Source organism: Triturus cristatus, chromosome 7 (assembly GCF_964204655.1).
Source record: "Triturus cristatus chromosome 7, aTriCri1.1, whole genome shotgun sequence".
NCBI lineage: Eukaryota > Metazoa > Chordata > Amphibia > Caudata > Salamandridae > Triturus > Triturus cristatus.
The window spans coordinates 622,684,080-622,703,470 of record NC_140590.1 but is presented as its reverse complement, the minus strand read 5'-3'; the positions used below and the strand labels follow the sequence as shown (position 1 = coordinate 622,703,470).

At 46.1% G+C, this 19,391-nt stretch overlaps 1 protein-coding gene across 2 annotated transcripts in view; it reads right to left on the bottom strand.

Annotated features, from left to right (window-relative positions):
• Positions 1-19,391, bottom strand: part of ATAD5 (ATPase family AAA domain containing 5) — a 422,063-nt gene that overhangs the window by 197,097 nt on the left and 205,575 nt on the right. For both annotated transcript variants that reach the window (XM_085617196.1, XM_085617195.1), the window contains exons 15-16: positions 19,159-19,332; positions 18,583-18,710 (exon numbers count right to left, since the gene is read on the bottom strand). In XM_085617196.1, coding sequence (XP_085473322.1) covers positions 18,583-18,710; positions 19,159-19,332 — 302 coding nt within the window. The remainder of the gene's footprint in view (positions 1-18,582; positions 18,711-19,158; positions 19,333-19,391) is intronic.

The following is a 19,391-nucleotide window of genomic DNA, read 5'->3' as shown; positions in this document are numbered from 1 at the left end:
AATTGTATGGTCTGTGCAATCCATCGTGCAATGGTATTCTTGGTAACTAGTCGTCCCAGAAAACTGCTGGCAAAAGACACAAAGAATTGCTTTGGTTTCCTGCATTCTTTTGTCCTTTCTATATAGTGCATTACTGCCCTCCTGGCGTCCAGTGTGTGTAACGCCCTTTCTGTGCTTGTGGTTGGTTTTTGGAAAAAACTTGGTATTTGTATTGCCTGGTTTATGTGGAACCTTGACACAACCTTTGGCATGAAATGTGGGTCAGTACTCATTACGATCCTGTCACTGTGTATTTGTAGGTAGGGCTCTTGCAGTGTTAGGGCTTGTAATTCGCTTACTATTCGTAGTGATGTGATAGCCACTAGGAAGGCTGTCTTTAGCGTGAGCATATGCAGTGTTGCTTTAGGCATAGGCTTGAATGGTGTCTTCATCAATTGAGTTAGCACTGCATTGAGATTCCATGCTGGAGGTGGCATTCTATTTGGCGGTGCGATCCTTTTTGCCCCTTCTAGAAACCTCTTTACCACTTGGGAAGTAAAGAAACTCTTTCCTGTTTCTCCTCTTGTGTAAGCCACTATTGCTGCTAAGTGCACCGCTAATGATGTGTAGCTTAGTTTATTTTGTAGTAGATGTGTTAAGTACTTCAGTACTGTTGATTCTTTGGTAATCCTTTTCTGTGTTTTTTCCCTAATGCACCATTCGGAGAATCTTTTCCACTTTGCTACGTAGCACTTCCTTCTGGTAGGCCTCCTTGCCTCTCTTAGCACCGCCATTGTGCTTGCTGGTAGTTTGAGGTGTGCAAACTCTAAGTCTTCAGGAGCCATGCTGCTAGGCTGAGGCTCTCTGGCTCTGGGTGTAGCACCTGTGTGCAGGTGCTTGTGCCATCTCCATAATCTGTGAGAACCAGGTTTGTCTGGCCCACTGAGGTGCTATCAGTATTAGCGTTATGCTGCTGGTTCTGCATTTGTTTAGTACCCTGTGTAGCAGTGGTATCAGTGGAAAAGCGTAGACAAATGTGCCTGACCAGCTGATCCATAGCTCATCCCCCAGGGACCGTTTGCACGGTTGTCTGGATGCGAAGTTTTGGCATCTTGCATTTTGGTGTGTTGCAAATAGGTCTATATGCGGAGTTCCCCATTTGTCGAATATCTTCTGGATTTCTTGTTGATTGATTTCCCATTCGTGGGATGCTGACGTCTGTCTGCTGAGCCTGTCTGCTTCCACATTGTCCTTTCCTGGTAGATGTATTACTAACAAGTCTATTTGCCTTGGAATTGCCCACCTCTATATCTCCTGTGCTAGCACCTATAGTGTCACTGATTGTGTTCCTCCTTGTTTGTTGATGTAGAACATGGTGGTTGTATTGTCTGTTTGGATTAGTACTCTGTGTTCGTATAGTTGTTTCTGAAAGGCTTTTAAGGCTAGGAACACTGTCTTCAGCTCTAGGTAGTTGATGTGTTTTATCGCATCCTGTTGTGACCACAATCCCCTTACCTTGAGGGGGTTTGTTTATGTGTGCTCCCCATCCCAGCTAGGAGGCATCTGTTGTGATGGTCACTGTAGGAGTTAGTTGTGTGAATGGTTTCCCTTGCGTTATGTTCTTCTTGTTCCACCATGCTATTTTTTGCTGTACTGCTTGCGTGACAACCACTAGATCTTCCCAACTCCCTGTTGCCTGTGACCATTGTTGTTGGATCCATTCTTGGAATGGCCTCATGTGGAGGCGGATATTTGAGACCAAATGTATGCATGACGCCATCATTCCCATCATTTTGCCCACTGTCCTCGCTGTCGGAGCTTGCTCCTTGCGGTAAAGACGGGTCTCCTTCAATATTGCCAAAGTTCTCTGTGCTCGGAACACCTTCCTTGTATGGTGTTGATCTCTGCTCCTAAGAATATCTTCACCTGTTCTGGTTCTATTGATGACTTACCCCAATGGATTGAAACCCCTAGTTAGACTAGTGTTTGCATGACCTTGCATGTGTCGCTTGCATTGGTTGTATGAGCTTTCTTTTACCGGCCCGTCATCAAGGTATGGGTATACATGTATTTCTTGCCTCCTTAAGTGTGCTGCCAGGCATTTTCTGAAAACCCTTGGTGCAGATTTGAGTCAGAATGTCAGCACTGTGAACTGGTACTGAGTCTTGTTGATCATAAACCTTAGTAGATGTTTGTTGTTGATGGGGATGTGTATATAAGCGTCCTTTAAGTCGATAGTTGCTATGTAATCCCCTTCCTGTATTTGGGGTATTACTTCTTGAAGAGATGTCATTGTGAATCTTTGAGTTCTTATGAACTTGTTTAAGAACCTTAGATTCAGAATTGGTCGTAAGGTTTCATCCACCTTTGGTATGAGGAGGTAGGTGGAGTAGACACCCTTGTTCCGTTCTTTGTATGGTACTATTTCTATGGCCTTTTTGTTTACAAGTTCCTGTGCTTCTTATAACAACAGAGGACGCTCCTTTGCTGAGTGTACTCTGCTGTTTGGTCTCTTGTTTGGAGGTGATCTTTCCAGTTCTATACAGTAATATTGTATGAGGTTTAGTATCCATTTGTCTAATGTGATCTTACTCCACTCCTGGAAGAAGTGTTATATACTGCTTCCTACTGGTGTTACATGCTGGAGGAACTGTTATTGGTCTTTAATTAGTTCTTGTCTTTGTCTTATCTTTTGCTGCACCCGTAGAGTTGACTGGGTGCACGTTGGTCTTACAGCAGAGTCACTTGGATGTGGGTTGTTGACCCCCCTCTCTGTCCGTTTCCTCTTCCTCATGCGCCCCCTCGAAAGATTGTCCTTGTGGCTGGTACTACCAGTTTTGCTGCTGCTGATCCTGCTGTTGGCCCTGGTTACCTCCTTGATAACCCTGTTGGAAGGTATGGTGTGGTGCCACAGGTTGGTGGCTCCTCCTACCCACTGGTCTTTTTGAAGGTGTTTCTCTTCACATTCCTCTGAACTGTAGAGCCCCCATTGACCTAGCTGTCTCATTGTCCTTCTTGAGTTGATTGAGTTTCTCGTCAAGTGGAGCAACGAAAAGCTGTTCCCCATTGAAGCCTGAAATTCTTAGCCGGGCATGCCTTCACTCAGTTACCCCCAGCATCATCTGCCTGCTTGATGTCTCTGCTGCATCCAGGGACGACTTCAGACATGTATTAGCCATGCTATTTCCTTCCCCTACCAGGTGGCTCACCTTTCTCTGGTATTGCTCTGGCAGATGTTTTAGGAGTTCGCCCACTTCCTCCCAGTGCTGGTATGCGTGCCTGTTGATGAGCGCATTCGAATTGGCGATGCGCCATTGGATCGCCGCACTCCTTTCCATCTTCCTCCCCATTAGGTCCGTTCTTCTGCTTTCCTCGTCTGGAGGTGGTCCTGTATTTGTGGGTATATTGGCCCTCTTCCTCGCAGTGGAGGTTATGATTGAATCCGCTGGTACTGATCGTCTAATATACATAGGGTCCTTGGAAGAGCGTTTGTATTTCTTCTCAGTCCTTGGAGTTACGGCTTTACATATAGCAGGTTCCTTGAAGGCCTCCTTCCCCTGGTCCAGCACACTTGGGAGCATGGGTAGGAACTGGCTTCTTGTCTGGGATGGTAACAAGGTCTCCAACAGGAAGCAAGATTGAGGTTTCTCCTCCTCTAGCAGCACTCCATACGTGTCTGCAGCAGTCTTAATGACCTGGTTATAGATTCCTATGTCATCCGGCGGCGAAGGCCTCGAAGGTTAGGATTCTACTCCCTCTTCCGGGGATTCAGCGTCGAGTTCCTGCCACTGCAAGTCTTGCGCCTCCGAGGATGTCGTGGCCTGGCAAGTCAGTTCGTCTTCCTCACCATCGGCATCACCGTAATACAGGTCTTCCTCCTGTTCCTCGACTGGTTCTGGAGTCATCGGTGGTTGAAGGTCCTCGACGCACCTTTGGGCCTCGGCTGTGGGCTTTGGTGGAATATTGAACTGCCTCATCTTCTCGTCGAAGTCCCTCTTGCGTTGCAAGATGCTTGCCATTTCGGCCTTAAGCCTTTTCTTTTTCTTCTCCATCTCGGATGAGTGTTGGGCGTCGAGGGTTTCGGCCTTTCTCTTCGCGGTTGTCGAAGTCGTAGCTGCTTTCAACCCTTCCTTTTTCGACGAAGGGTCCCTTTCTTGACTGCTCTTCAACGCTTTTGCCTTATTTTGGGTTTTCGCCGTCTGGGAGAACTTGTCAAAGGAACCGACGGGCTGTTTGTCCTTCGATGCAGTTGCAGAGGTCGAGTGTTTCGACGGCAAGGATCCTTTCGAGGACTTGGGCTCACTCTTGAGTATCAGTGGAGTGTTGGGGTTCGACGACTCTTACCTCCTTCGGCGTTTTCTTTTCGACCACCGACGTCCTCCGGTCCTTCAGCGAGGTTGTCCTCTTCTCCACTGGAGAGGCCTAAATCTCGGAGTGATAGAGGTGCTCCCTGCCCCTGCATGTTGTAGTTTACCCTTCTTTGCCTCACTCTTACTCTAAAGGTCTTCGGAGCGAATGCCGCGCAGGCGTTGCAGTCCTCGCGTCGATGGTCAAGCGGCAGGTCAGAGATTGCAAAGTCCTTCTGTGCGTACTTGTGGTGGCAGTTGGCACAGAATTTAAAGGGTGTTTTGTCCATTACCGCGCCCAGGGAACCCCCTGTGTGCGAATTCTCCGTAGGAACGTCGAAGTTCTCAATGTTTTTCTCCTCTTTCGTCGTCCCCGCTACGCGACTCGTAGTCCGGTATGTTCTAAGGTGATTTTCCAATTTTCCTTTGGTTTTCTCGTGGATTCTTCTCTCCAAGTTGTGGAACTCCTTCGCTGACGATCCAGACCCAACTGCGGAAAAAAAGAATCTCAAGATGGCGACCAAAGGTGGGAGCTTCCAGAGGAAGCGCGTCAACGTCAAAAAGAGGCACCAAATGGTGGTATGTCGACACTCACCTGTGCCACGAAAAAAGAGAAGAAATACAATAATTCCGGACCCGACCACTAGATGGAGGAATAATGCACAGCATAGTGAATCCAGAAAGATTCACGCTGCAAAACAAAGATTTTCTGAGGGACAGGTTAATAGATCAATTGTCTTGATTTGTATTTATTTATATATCTGTATTTTTATTGTACACACAATGAACAATGTAAGCGTCCTGTCAGTCTGTCCAAAAGATAATATAAGTTTGTCACAATTTATTTTCCACTTGGTTTCAATAAAATGCTCAGGAGTAATCAAATAGATCTGTGGCTCAGTTGCAATGCTAATTTGAAATATGGATAGTGTAGGCAATTGCTGTGTAATTTATCCCACTATGTAACCATATTTTCTGTTGTACGTCTGATTCAACTTCAGCCACATTCAGGGTTTCATGCACCAATACAAACTTAGAAAACATGAATTGGACTACCCAGAAGTGTTAAGTAATGTAATTCTGGAAGATTTTAAAACTTGGCAAACATCTGCTGGGACAGACCAGGATATGAAAGTATACAAGTATGTAGCCTGTAAGTCCACATGAAATCTCCTAGAAGAAGGTGGAGAAAAGCGCTGAAGTCCTGAATTTTACCAGCTTGGCACATTTGTTGACTTTTTTCAGAGATAAATGCTTTTTCAACCTTTTTATCTTGACAAGGAAGAAGTGGTAGTGACTTTTATTGTCCCTCTTGTGTTTGGGATCATATAAATGCAATTAAAAAATAAAATATAAACCACATCTCTCAGAGTTTCAAGTGGGAAAGGTTGTACACATGACTAGATTCTGGGTGACAACAATAATCTTGTGTCCATTCTGTACAATACGTAGTACCCATTTGCCTTTTATTACCTTCTAGCAATTTGGGAGATTGTTGAAAATACCTTTTCTCAACAGGCTACAGAAGAGTCAGGATAATTAGTCATTGCTTTGATGCAGAGTGAGTCTTTCCTAAAGTAGCTGATATTGCCAAACCATTAGGAACTTCTTATTTGTTGAAAAGATTCTGTTGCTAAGACTTTTGCTATAACTGCCTTTTCCAGTGGGGGGCCTGGCTTGGCTGCCAGCAATGGCGGATGACTGAGCAAATATCTTAATGCCGGGTTGGCTTTGATCCTGCTAACGCCCCCCCCCCCCCCCCCCCCCGACAGACCAGGTCCATTACTACTGATCACGTAAGCCCCTGAACCAGGGAGGAGGGCGCTGAGAGCGACATCTGGAGTGCTATGGGATGGCACCGTGGTCCTCTGAGCTGCGGGGTCGGGACAGTGAGCATCTGCTCGAACGGACCTGACCACGGACTTGCTGTGGCTGGGGAGAGGCCCCCCCACATCCTCATCGGCCCGAGTGAGGAGCGGCGGCTGCCCGGGAGACTCCGCTTACACTGTGGTAATACCCTGGCCTAATTCGAGGCCCGGCGAGAGGTACAATGTGGGGCCTAACAGTGAAAGGCCCAGAAATAGATGACTGGCATCAAGACTGACCTGGGGCGACCGGTGGGAGGTGCCCCACACCTATATGTGCATAGCTTGGGGGACCCAGAGACTAAGAGAAGCGCCCAGATTCGAGGTGGCCAGTAAACTGGACACGCTCGGGCCTAACTCGGGGACTGGTGTGAAGAGTGGAGAAGGGGGGTTTACCACTTGGAGTGACCAGGCACGACCACCTCCAGCACCCTCCCCCTTCATACATATATATTCACAGGCAGACATCCGGAACCCCGCGATAAGGGGTGCACCCTACACAACACTATTGCTCCAGAATGCAGAGCTTACGAACAGGGTCAGCACATTAGAACACAGGGATGAAGATGCAGTAAGCCACAATCGGAGAAACATCATCGGAGTGGTGGGCTTACCGCAAGGGACGGAAGGAGGAGACATGGTAGCTTTCGTTGAATCCTGGCTGTGCTCTGCTGTTGCACCAGAGGATTTGTCCTCATTTTACACCCTTGAGACGGTACATCGAGTACCGACACGCCCGCCCATACCGGGGTGCCCCTGCAGCCGGTCTTAGCCCAGCTCCTAAATTACAGGGATGGAGACCTATTGCTGCAAAAGGCCTGGACTGAAAGCCCATTTGTCGTCGACAATAGTAATGTCTCCATATTCCCCGGCTATACCATTAAAACTCAACAGAGGCGAGCTTCCTTTCTTGAGGTCAAAAAAGCCTTGGGGGGGGGGGGGGGCGGTTGCAATTCTCCTTGAAATTCCCTGTCCATCTGAGTATTCTGTTAGATGGGAAGACAGATTTTTGCAATGACCCCGAGATGGCATGGAAGTGGCTGGAGGCCTATAAGTCTGGGAGGCCAACCCCTCAGGCAGAAACTACGGGGGAGCCACGAGCCCAGAGACCACAGAAGAAACTCAGGAGGAGATCAAAAGGGGCCCACCGAAGAAGCCAAGTTCATCCCAGACCGAGAAGGTAAGGGCGGTGGCGCTTCAGGCCGTGGCCCAGATTATGCAGTCTATGGGAGCTGCTTTAGACGTGGGCTCCAACTCAGGGAAAGGTACTAGGGGCTCGGACTCCTCCCGCGCAGACAGTGTCATCTTCCCAGAAGTGATACCAAGGACGGCTGATGACATCATCTGAAGGAACACAATGCACAAACACCACACTGGCCTCTTCCTGGGCTAAGCTGCACTTCAAGACTCTGCCCTATGGTCTGTCGGTGCTTTGGATTGGGTTGGGCCAGCACAACCTAATTGAGAGTGTTTGATTAGAGCTGGCTTCCCACCCCCCTAGTAGGACCAACCCTTGGCAGGGTACGGTTCCTTTCACCGATACCGATGCTTTACCCACAGATAGCTCTACTGCAAGAGACACCGCCTGCAGGGGGATGTGGATAAACTCCGCAGAAGATGGAGGACAGATCCTCGCAACCTCTTACTCTGCATATGCCCGGGGGTACTAATCTGGAAGAGACATAACACTCGGTATTGTATTTGCCCCCAACCAGGATCAGGTGACCTTGTTCCATGACCTTTCGGCCCAAACGGCTACCTTAATGACAGTATCTATGATATTAGGAGGGGATTTTAACTGTGTATCGGATATTACACTGACAACTCACACCCACCATTGCTTGGAGGCGAGGCCCACCTCACAGCGGCAGGATTTCGGGACTGGTGGAATCATTGGGTGTTAACAGACATTTGGAGGACGCAACATGCGTAAAATAGGGATCACTCCTTCTACTCCCCCATACACCATCTACATACATGACTCAATGTATTTCTCTAATCTACTAATCTTAATGGGTCGATATCACACACAGAATATCTGGGACGCACGCTCTCTGATCATTGCCCCTCACTGAGGACCCATCAACCATTGGGGAGATGTCCTCCGATTCCCTTGTGGAGATTTAATCCTTTAATCTAGAGGACACCCCCTTCTCCGAAACCCTCTGCACTTTTTGACTAATGCAAATACAGCTTCTACAGGGCTGGTGGAATGGGAAGAATTTAAGGTGGTAGCTCGAGAACACTGCTTGGGGCAATCGACAGAAGTGCAAAGAGAACTGCAGAGGGAACTGGAGGACTTGGAGAGTAGACTACATAATCTAGACAACACCCTAGGGACAGAAGCCTCTTCCCTGGCTTCCTTAAGAGAAGTGTGTGCCTAGAAGACATATCTTACCAGAGTATCAGAGTGCAAGGAGAGGAGGGGAAACCGGCTGCTTGCTGGCATGGCTGATAAGACCTGAAATTCGTGGGGGTCCGATAACCCGCATCAGGTCTGGAACTGGTACATCAGTTTATGACCCAGAGGAGATTAATTCCTTATTCCCAGCGCTCTACGTAACCCTGTATCCTGCCCCATCACCAGCTTCGCCCGAGGAGGTTAGAGATTTTCTGTTCCCCTTGCAAATCCAGGTATTAGATTGACAGACAAGGGAAACATTGGGCGGTCCGGTGACACTGCAGTAGATTCGGGGAGTTATTAATAGTATGATCACGGGCAAGACACCAGGACCGGATGGACTGCCGGCAGAATTCTACTCAGCTTATGCCTCTATATTGGCACCCCATTTATGACTATATGCTGAATCTCTGAAACTTGGGTGACTTCCCTCGTCCACAAGGGAAGCACTTGTGACTCCGTTCCCAAGACCACGACCCCAGATGCCCGAGTCATGGATTTTAGATGCCTCTCCATACTCAACATGGATTTTAAGTAAGATTCTCAGTAAGGTCCTGGCTATGCGCCTACTTCCTTATATATCTGCCGTCACCTATCCGAACCAAAACGGATTTATCCCGGCCCGGAGCGCAGATTGAGCTCGGTATTATTTTATCTTGAGTCGGGATCCCTCCCATGGGCATCGATTCTGTCTGGAAAAAGCCTTTGATTCGATAGGATGGGATTATATATTCACGGTGATGCTGCGCATGGGTCTTGGAGAAGACTGGGAAAATGGGTTAAAATGCTACATTACATGACTGCCCCAACGTTCGGGTTAGGACAGGAAAAACAGTATCTGCCCAGTATAAGATCTTTCGAGGCACCAGGCAGAGTTGCCCTATGTCCCCCCTCTTATTTGCCCAGGTGATAAAACCATTTGCTGCATTATTTAGACAAGGGGCCGAAGGACTAGGCTCAACAGTATACTTATGTGCGGACGACCTTCTGATTTACTTGGAGGATGCGGTAGCGGGCACTGGTACAGCACTTGCCCTCCTGAAAGACTTTGAACACTTGTCTGGCCTACAGGTCACTAAAGACCAGACTTACCTATTCCCCGTAGGTGGAGTCCTGCCACACCCCCAGGACCTCCCAATGGACCTCAATTGGGCACCAAATACATAAATATTTGGGTATCCATATAGTTCATTCCCTGGAAGACCTAAAGGAAGGAAACTTAGGGCTCTCTCCGGTCCCTTAAGGGATGTGTATCCTCTTGGTGCTCACTACACTTACCCCTCATGGCTAGGATTTCCTCTGACCAAAATGATCATGCTACCGCACTTATTATACTTTTTTATTAATCTCCTGATTTCATTGCCAACGGGATGGTTCAAACAGCTGGACTCTCTGTTGCGGGATTTACTTTGGGGGGGGGGGAAGACATTACAACGACCTATGATGGAGGGTGGACTGGGAGTGCCAAATTTTAAACTCTACTTTCTAGGTCGGTTCTGGTATGAGGAGGAAAGGTTCGGGATTGCTCCTAAATACTAGATTTAGGGGTGTTACAGGTAAGTAAAGGTCAGGACCAATGGGTCCACTCCTTGGGGTGGGTACATCCTCTATTGTGCCACCCACCAGTGGGAGGGGGGCATATGCCTCTCTGGTTGGCAAGGTCCCCCCCCCATCTGCATGATGGCGGGGTCAGAGTTGTGCTTCACCTTGCCTCTCCCACCTGAGGGGTGGGGTTGGCAAAGGTGGGCACACCTCCCTTCCTTACTTGGTTTTCCCGCACATTCTCCTGCTTAAAGTGGGGGTCAGAACCGGTGGGGGCCAGTTGCTGGAAGCAGCACATGGCTGGGGTAGTTCACAAAGGCAGCAAGCCTTTGAAGCTTCCCCTTCGTGAACCCTGCCCATCCTAAGGGGAAGAGGCTTGGCACCTCGTCCCAGGATGTGCACTGTTTCTGACCCCCGAAGGCAGCAGGCTTCAGACCCAGGGGCCGAGAAACGTGTCTGGTGGTGGCAGCTGGCAAGCAGCCACTCAGCAAGGCCACTAGACTTAGGTCGTTTTTCAGGGGGCATCTCTAAGATGCCCTCTAAGTGCATTTTTCAGTAAATCCCACACTGGCATCAGTGTGGGTTCAATGTGCTGAGAACTTAGATACCAAACTTCCCAGTTTTCAGTAAAGCCATTATGGGACTGTGGAGTTCGTAATGACAAACTCCCAGTACCATATACTCTTAATGGCATCACTGCACTTACAATGCCTAACAATTGGCTTAGACACTGTAGGGGTACAGGGCTCATGCACCTGTACCCTCACCACTGGTATTGTGAAACCTGGCTGAAGGGGTGGCTGGCCTATGCCAGGGCAGTGGGTTGTTGGCATGTCGACTCTTCACTTTGTTCTGCACCAAAACACGCAGCCTGCAATTGCAGGGTGTGTGTGTGTGTGTAAAGGTACAGGGCCTCTCAGGGTGGCACAATAAGTGCTGCAGCCCTTAAAGGCCTTCCCTGGCCACAGTGCCCTTGGTACCTATGATACCATTTACAAGGGACTGACATGTGGCCAAAGAGTGCCAATTGGATCTGGTTGCAATGCAGTTTAGGGAAAGAACATAGGCCCTGGGTACCTGGTTGGCAGGAACCCAGGGTACACTCAAAGTACATCAACATTTTGACAAAAAGTGGGGGGCAACCATGCAAAAAGAGGGCACTTTCTTACACACCCCACCCTACTACTGGCTAATATACTAGACCCAACCGTGTCTGTCCCCTATAGGTCGGTACTGGGGTCCGCAGCCCTACAGTTTTGGAAACGCTACATGATAAGAACAGCAGCAACCCCCGGCATACACGGGTACTTCCCTTGGTTGGCCTACCTCATGGAAATTCACGGACGATATTAAATGCTGATCAACTAGCGACATGGTTGGAGTCAGGGGTGGAAACGTTAGGGGATTGCTACCAGGAGAAGGTCTTAATGCCATTCAAGGACTTGGTTAAAGGTACGGCCTTCCATCAGGGCAGTTCCTTCAATATGAAGCCCTGGCCCATACCTTCGGAGCGCTGGGGGGACGGAGCTTGGAGGAGCCCTAGGCACAAGAGGTGCTAAACTCATTACTTACATTAGGTACGGCTAGCCACCTTGCTGATCGGAGCATCCCTTACCCCCCCCTATGTTACCTACGGAGACGCTGGGAGAGAGTCCTGAGTAGGGAACTGACCGAGCCGGAATAGCACAGAATTCTGTCCTCACACAAGGGAACTCCCGTAACACCCGGTTAAAATATACTCAGTTCAAGTACTTGCATATGAAGTACATGAGACCTAAAGAACACGTAGTATGTATGAACAACTGCTAACACATTAATGGGTCGGAAAGACAACAGTCCCTCGACTAGTGAGAGGCAGATGATGCGATGGCTAAAAGGAAAGACATATTACGCATGTATATCTGTAACCTCGCCTCCCTACCCCATGCATTAAAGGGAATAGATATGACGTGGTGAGTGGAGTATAGACCCAACAAGAAATCATACAGGTAACCCCCGGCCCCCATACCTTCTGTAATCTAATCCCCATGACTGAACACGTAAGCTAAGGTAGTTACTGCCCCCCAGCCTGTTCCACTATGTTCATGTTGATATGGTTAATCTTAGTTTCCTTAAACATCAAACAGACAGTACACATGCAGACACTTGCACGAGGTGGGTTGATTAACTACGAGTAGGCGATTGCACACAAGACTAATTATAGGCCATACTGTCATACTCCAGAAGAATGAAAAGATGACACCGGGAAATATCACTGTCTAATATAAGATTTCATTGAGAGAAATGGGGGCGCAAGATGGGTATGATATATTCATTTATTCATGTGCATAACCAGTTCTTGTGATACGGCAAAAGTAATAGTAAAAATTAATAGGTAACATTGTCAATACCTTAAATGCTGAATAAAAATGTTTGGGGAAAAAACAGTAGCGTGCATCAACACACTGGTAGTACCCCCCTATTGTACCTTTTGAACTCCATCTACAGAAAATCAACACAGGCCCCAGAGGCGCATTGGAGGAGGAGGCCCATTCAGCCAAAGGCCAAAGAATATTGGTGAAGTACAAGAAATTCAGGGGCCCTTCATCACATTCATTTTGAATTATACCACTGAGTATATCTAGAAAATTCTGCAGAGGTGGAGGAAAGAAGGAGATAACGCAGGCAGGACGTGGGCAACATTCAAAAGTTATGAAAGTAATCCAGCATGGACTAAGAAGCAGCGGTATTTGTGTCACAGAGTATCCGATCAGATGCAACCATGCAGACTCCTAGAGAATTCAGGGTCCGACCCAGTCGTTTTATTATGTCTTTTCCATGTATTGGACTGGGTGGAAAGACAAGCTGTGGGAAAAGTGTCTATTACAGGTATTAGCAGACTGGGGACCACTGGTCCTCTCTGGGAGAAAATGGCCCAGCAGACACTATAATATATAGTATCCCTCTAGACCTATATTGCTTTAATTATAGTGGGTTCACATTAGAAGAACACAATAACCTAATACATGTATTTTTTTTTTAGCTTTTTATTTAATTTCTTTAGTTCATTGTTTTACGTACAAATAAAATTCATCTTTTGTTTTCGGAAAAACCATACAAACATTTGTTACTATTTTCATATATAAAACTATCCAAGTTATACCAAAATATATAGCAGGCTTTTTATATAATTACACTTTTTTTTAATTTAAAAAGCAGAGTTGGTATGAAATACAATTGGATATTGTCTTATACAAGCCTACAATTGTTGGCGTTGCTTCAAAAAAGAAGAAGAAATCCCCACACCAAATTACACCTCTACACACTCCACATTCATATCACTCTCATACATAACATACACTCCAACCACCCCAGAGGCCGGCAACAGGCACAGAAAAACCAAAAACAGGGGTGAGCTGCTCAACCCTCTGTTGTTGTGCTGTGCGCTGGGGTGTGTCATACACACTGGTCGACGCGCGTTTCGATGGCTTATTCTCCTTTGGTTGCCACCTTCTTCAAGACCTGTTACTAATCTGTTGAGTAACGGGCATGGATGGGGGAATAAAATTTCTTTGTACTGTGTTAGGCTTATCGCGGGTATTTTTGGATCCTGAAATTGAGCGAGTCGTTTTTCACACGAAGTGTGCTAAGATTGTTGTCTAAGGGGATGCGACTACAAGTGCCAGCCTTCCTGCGTTCGCTTCATATTCTTATGAACATAACTGTGAGTTTTCCTTTTTATCTTGTCTCTTTTATTTTCGTTTTGTCCTTTTTTTTGAGGATGGGCCACGACGTTGTAAATATCGTTTTGTTGATCCCTGGTTCTCTTCTGCCAGGTGAACCTTGGATCGCTGGTCAATTTCACTCGTAACCCCGTCAGCACGTCCAGTTGCTCTGCCAGCAGACACTATTCATAAGTTTACTATGCTCTCAATACTGGAACTGGAGACATACTTTTACCTCCGCCTCCTGTATAACATCCCTTGATAAAAGTCCAAGTCCTCAAAAGTACATGTCTGTAAAGCACAAAACCTGTTGTCCTTTTTAGGTCTCACCCGAGACCGCACTTGCGCTCGAGATATTCTGTTTAATAGGAGAGGCTTGAAGCTGCCTATTGCTTATTATTAGTTGGCTTCATAATCACTCTTATTTGCTGTCTCCTAATTGGCCAGCGAGTGCCAACTTCACTTCCTCTTCTTTCGTTTGGAGCATGGGCCAAATACTGACGGATTGATTTTGATTAGTGTCTTGCCGCTACTCGACCCGTGACTGAGGTACTAATTTAGTTTTTCTTCCTACCAGTGTTGCTTCCTTCCATGATACTGCTTCCCTCACCAGCCACACTCCTGCTGTCAGTGTTGCTTCTTTCCTCCATCCCTCCCATTGTGATGCTTCTTCCCTCTCACCTTCGAGTTGTCTGTGTTGCTTCCTTCTTCCAACCCTCCCTCCCAGGGATCCAGAGTATGTGCTTGACCACTCAGCCACACTGGTTGTTCATAGCCAGCCTTTGTCCTGCAGTGGCTGTTTGATATTTTGCTGTGTCTATCCATCTGGTGTCTGCCTCTCCCTCGGTCCTGGCTGGTCCTATAAATGAGTCATGCTTCCTGCTGAATCTTTACTGCTCGTGGTTAACAATGGTGTTACCAGGTGCTGGGGGCAACAACTTCCCTAGGCTTCATCCGATGTTACAAATAGAAGGCCGCCCCTCAAAATCAAATCTGTATTCAAATGAAGGGCTGATTGGCCAGGCATTCCACTGTGACGTTACACAAGGAGCTTAATTTCTTATTGCACAGTATCGCCTTGCACCTCATCCTCTTCTTTGATCCTTGTTCCGCCTCCCAATTTCCCCACACCATCAAGGCATTTTGAATTGGTATTTTGGAGTTTTCCTCAACACCGACCAGATACTTGGGGATATGGGTAGACAAAAGAGAAGGTAATCTTACCCACCTGAATACCCTAAACATATCTCTTGATCACTAACTGGAGTTTTCCAAAAGCTATATAAGAAACTGGCCTGCTAAGATACTAGAGCAGTAACAAGAGTGATCACCAGCAAATTAATGCCACACTATCAAATGGCACCATGGCACTGCCAAAAAAAGCTTTTCGCCTGGCTGGATAGGGAACAGTGCAACTACTACCAATACAGTTTCTAACTGCCCTCATGCACCCGGTTAGCTCAAGTCCAATTAGAATTCAATCTCCCGAGACAACAACTTATGCTTATGGCCAGATTTTTATCTTACTGCGGCAAAGTGAAGAGGGCCCTTGACGGATCTCTCAAGAGGCTTATCTGCTGAGAAATAACGTGTGAAGATTCAACTTAGAATGCTCGCCTCAAGCAGGCATTACACAATTTGGATGCAATGGATCTCTGGGAAGCGACTCTGAAACCCACACGCTAATTAGGGTACTCACTAAACAGGTGAAAATTATGTTTGCCCTAGCTGATGCAAGGGAGCTGGCAAAATGGTCACATGGTAGTTATGCTCTCAAACTTTATGAGACCCAGTGACGAAGCTGCAGACACAAAAAATGATGCGACGATTTAGTATTATTCTGTTAAAAGGCTACGGATATGTTGCTTAGGTAGCTATCCAACAAAATCAATCACTAACAAATATGGTGTGTATCTGTGAAAGGCCCTCCCTAACAAAGTTTTGGCTAAGGCTGATGTTTAGAATTCTCAACATTCGTTCGTGCACCAAGGCGCTGGAAGCTTGCCTAAAGGGAGAATCCACACAACTGACAACAAGAATCTTGAAATTTCTGACAACTGTACTAGGAATCATAGGCTTCTGTGATAATTTTATGAATGATTCAGCCAGGCTTCAAATTACTGTGATATTGCTCTCAACACCTCAATTGTTAGTATTTGGGTGGTAGCCTTCTGTTAATTAGCTCGTGAACTGGGCCTCAACTTCATTACTACAAATTATGCATTTAATGGCGTTTTGATTTTTTGCCTCCTTTTTTCAGGCATTACAATATAACAGAAGTGCAAATTTTAATCCCAAATATGTTTAATATTACATATTTATTCAGTTTTTAAAGCTTCAAACTGAATTTCAAATGAATTCCTACCCCCTTTCCATTTGAGTACTTCACCCTGATCTGCCCACCGAATTTTAGCCATCAACCACGTTTTATTACAGAAAAGGTAGAACTCAGCAAGAATGCGGACTTTAAACCCAATATTTAGATGCTCTGAACTGATGTCTGGGGCTTTTGATGGTCGCTGTTTCTCAACGATCAGTGTTGAATTTTCTTACTGTCTTATCTTATGTTTTTGCTATGGTAATGTTTTAATCCGATGAAAGCAATTATTTTTTAGTAGCTATGCTGAATAGAATCAATTAATCAACATCGACCAGGCCACTAAGCTTCGAAAATCTTACAGAGCATCTTCAGCATTTTTTCCAAAGCCACTAGGAGCAAACACTAAAAGCGCTTAGAGGGAATGGCGAGATTAAGTCTCAGCACCCTGAATCACATTACTGCCCATTATAACGCCTGGCTCATGTGGAGCGCCGTGCAGTTGTCCATGCTGCTTCTTGTTCTCCAACCCTCCACTCGTTGTCCGTGTTACTCCCCCCCAACCACCATAAGAATAAAAAGTACAAGGACATGGCAGCGCTGGCTGCATTATAGTGCTTTGTTTCTAACTTTTAGCTATGCTGCAAAGCCACGCTGCTCTGCAACATGGGTTAGACACGAAGCCAACTGCTCCCACATAGGCAAAGAGCTACTGGCTTTGCCAATGCTTGTTTTAGAGATTGTCATCAAAGGAAGAAAGTGTCTAACAGAAAGGCGTTGTGAAAGATGGAAACGGCAAGAAGAAACACCCAACTGCTAAAAACATAAAAGGCTTGGGAAAAAAAAGTATTATTTTTAACTAGGATGTTGAGCAAATGGGCATAGCCCTGACTGGGGGGGAAGGTTTTCTCCGTTTAGGTATTTACAACAGCATTACCATCCGGTACCTTCAGGTACGTAGTGTATTGCAAAAGGTGCTTCCTAGATGCTCAGACCTGCCGGTTTCCTCACCATTAGAAGATAGATTACTGGATGATTACCTCCCAGAACGAGTGATTTCCCTGACATACCGTAAGATTCTTAATAATGTGCCCGATTCCATGGGTAAATTACGGGCAAAATGGAATGATGAGGTGGGAGAGCTTGATGACGAAGAGTGGAGGGAGGCCTTGGCATCACCTCGGGAGGTGGCGATCTGGTCTCGTTTTAAATTGATACAACTTAAACTGCTGCATAGGGCATACTACACCAGTTCGGCACTCGTTAAAATGGGTCTCTTGTCTTCTCCGGATTGCCCCTAGGGCTGCGGACAGCTAGGTACTTTCCTACATCAAAGGTGGGATTGCCCCGACCTTTGAGAGATACTGGGGAAGAGTGGTTTTCCGCCATGTCCCAAATATGCCATAAATCAATTGATGTATCCCCACGTCTGTCTTTTGAATGTTTGGGAAGCCACTGACCTAACCAGGTTTGAACGGCTCTGGGTTACACTGGGATGTATGATCGCTAAACGCAATATTGCTAGAACCTGGAAAGGAGGGGGGGTTGCCCTCAGACACGCGGATTGGGCATCGGACATGGACTGGTGCATGCAAGCGGAGAGGGTGGTGTATGAAAGCAGAGGTTGCCCAGGTAAATGGACCAAAGTGTGGGGCCCCTGGAATGAAAGTAGAGGTTATATTTGTAGCCCACTTAATGAGACGATGGATGTTGTTGACTGTCGCAGGGATTGATGATATTGTGTTTTCCTTTGACCCAATGTATTCTTTAGTTTCATTCATATTTCCTGCTGTCCTCAGGAACTGTATTTTGTTTTGCAACTGCACCTGTTTTGTTTTTATTTGATGTTTATTTTCAATAAAGTTATTTTTTTTTTAAAGATTTTGAACAAATATTTCGCACTGAAAACTGAGTTTTGCGTCAAAATTAAACTTAAAGCAACAAGGCTCAAGATCATTACTCAGTAAACAGAAACAAACCACCTGCGGACTCCCTGCTGTGCATGACAGGATGGGGCAGATTTCTGGCAGTGGCAGTTGTCATTTCATGGAAAACTGCCTATGAAAACGGAAAAGGAGCAGCGTTTCCGGCTTAATTTTAAGTAGAAACACAATTTGGTTGTGGTGTTTTCAGTCAAATTCTTTTGTGTTGTGACTGATCTGGATTACACCTAAAAATAAAACCTTGCTTCCTAAAGGCATGTATTCTTCCCCGAACCTTTTTTCAAAGCTGAAAACATGCATGCTTAAACATGTGTTCAGTTATCCACCATATGTGCCGAGAAAGATACGTTTATGGCCAGAAGAGATAACCCCATTTAACAGAAAGTCACCTTTTTTTAAAGGTTTGAATAAACTGCCTACATTAACTGCTCTAGTGAAAACCTGACCCAAATCAACAGTCACCAATTTTTAGAATCCATGATTACCTCTTCAAAGAGGATGAGGGAGGTAGCATTCTTTCTATTGGATTCTTCTAATACTTCTTTATCCACAGTTGTGTTTACTCCTTTTTCTGTGCTTGGCGCGTCTTTCAATTTTGACGACTCACAACTACCTATAAAAAGATGGGGAAAGGGAAAAATTATACTTCGTATCAAAACCCCCAATAGGAAATCCTTAAATACTTAAAAATTGGTTTTAATGCAACAACCGTCTGCTTGAGCCAGAATCAGAAAACGTTAGTTAGCAAAACATTTGAGGCTACGCTAATCGACTATTTTTGGACTGAAAGTTTCGACTGAACCCTCCGTCAGTCAGCACTTCCGGTCGAAAGGCGCATATTATATTGACCGGCGCAATAAATTAGAATTACATCTTTCCAACTTCAAAATGTAAATCAGACTTCACATATGTCTGGCATTTGCCCAGTATTGGTGAACACTACAGGGACCTGAGGAGCTAACAAGATATTGTACAGGGTAACTGAAGCAAACGAGGATCCAGCCATAGTTACTACTTGATATAACGTCATGCACTACGGAATGGAATCCGACTGGTCGTACCTTTAGCCTTTTCTGGCTGCTTCGTTTTTTCCTCGTCATTTTGTTGTTTGGAAGACTTTTTAAAAAACTGTGCCAGTGATTTGGGTGGCAAGGTGCGCTTCACCCCTGCTCCTCGTGGTGACAGTGGAGGTTTCCTCGGAGATGCGACAACTTTAGCTGGAGAGTTTAACTTTCCTGTAAAAATAAATAAACACATTCTAAAATGGTACACCGGGATTCATTAGAGTGTTCAG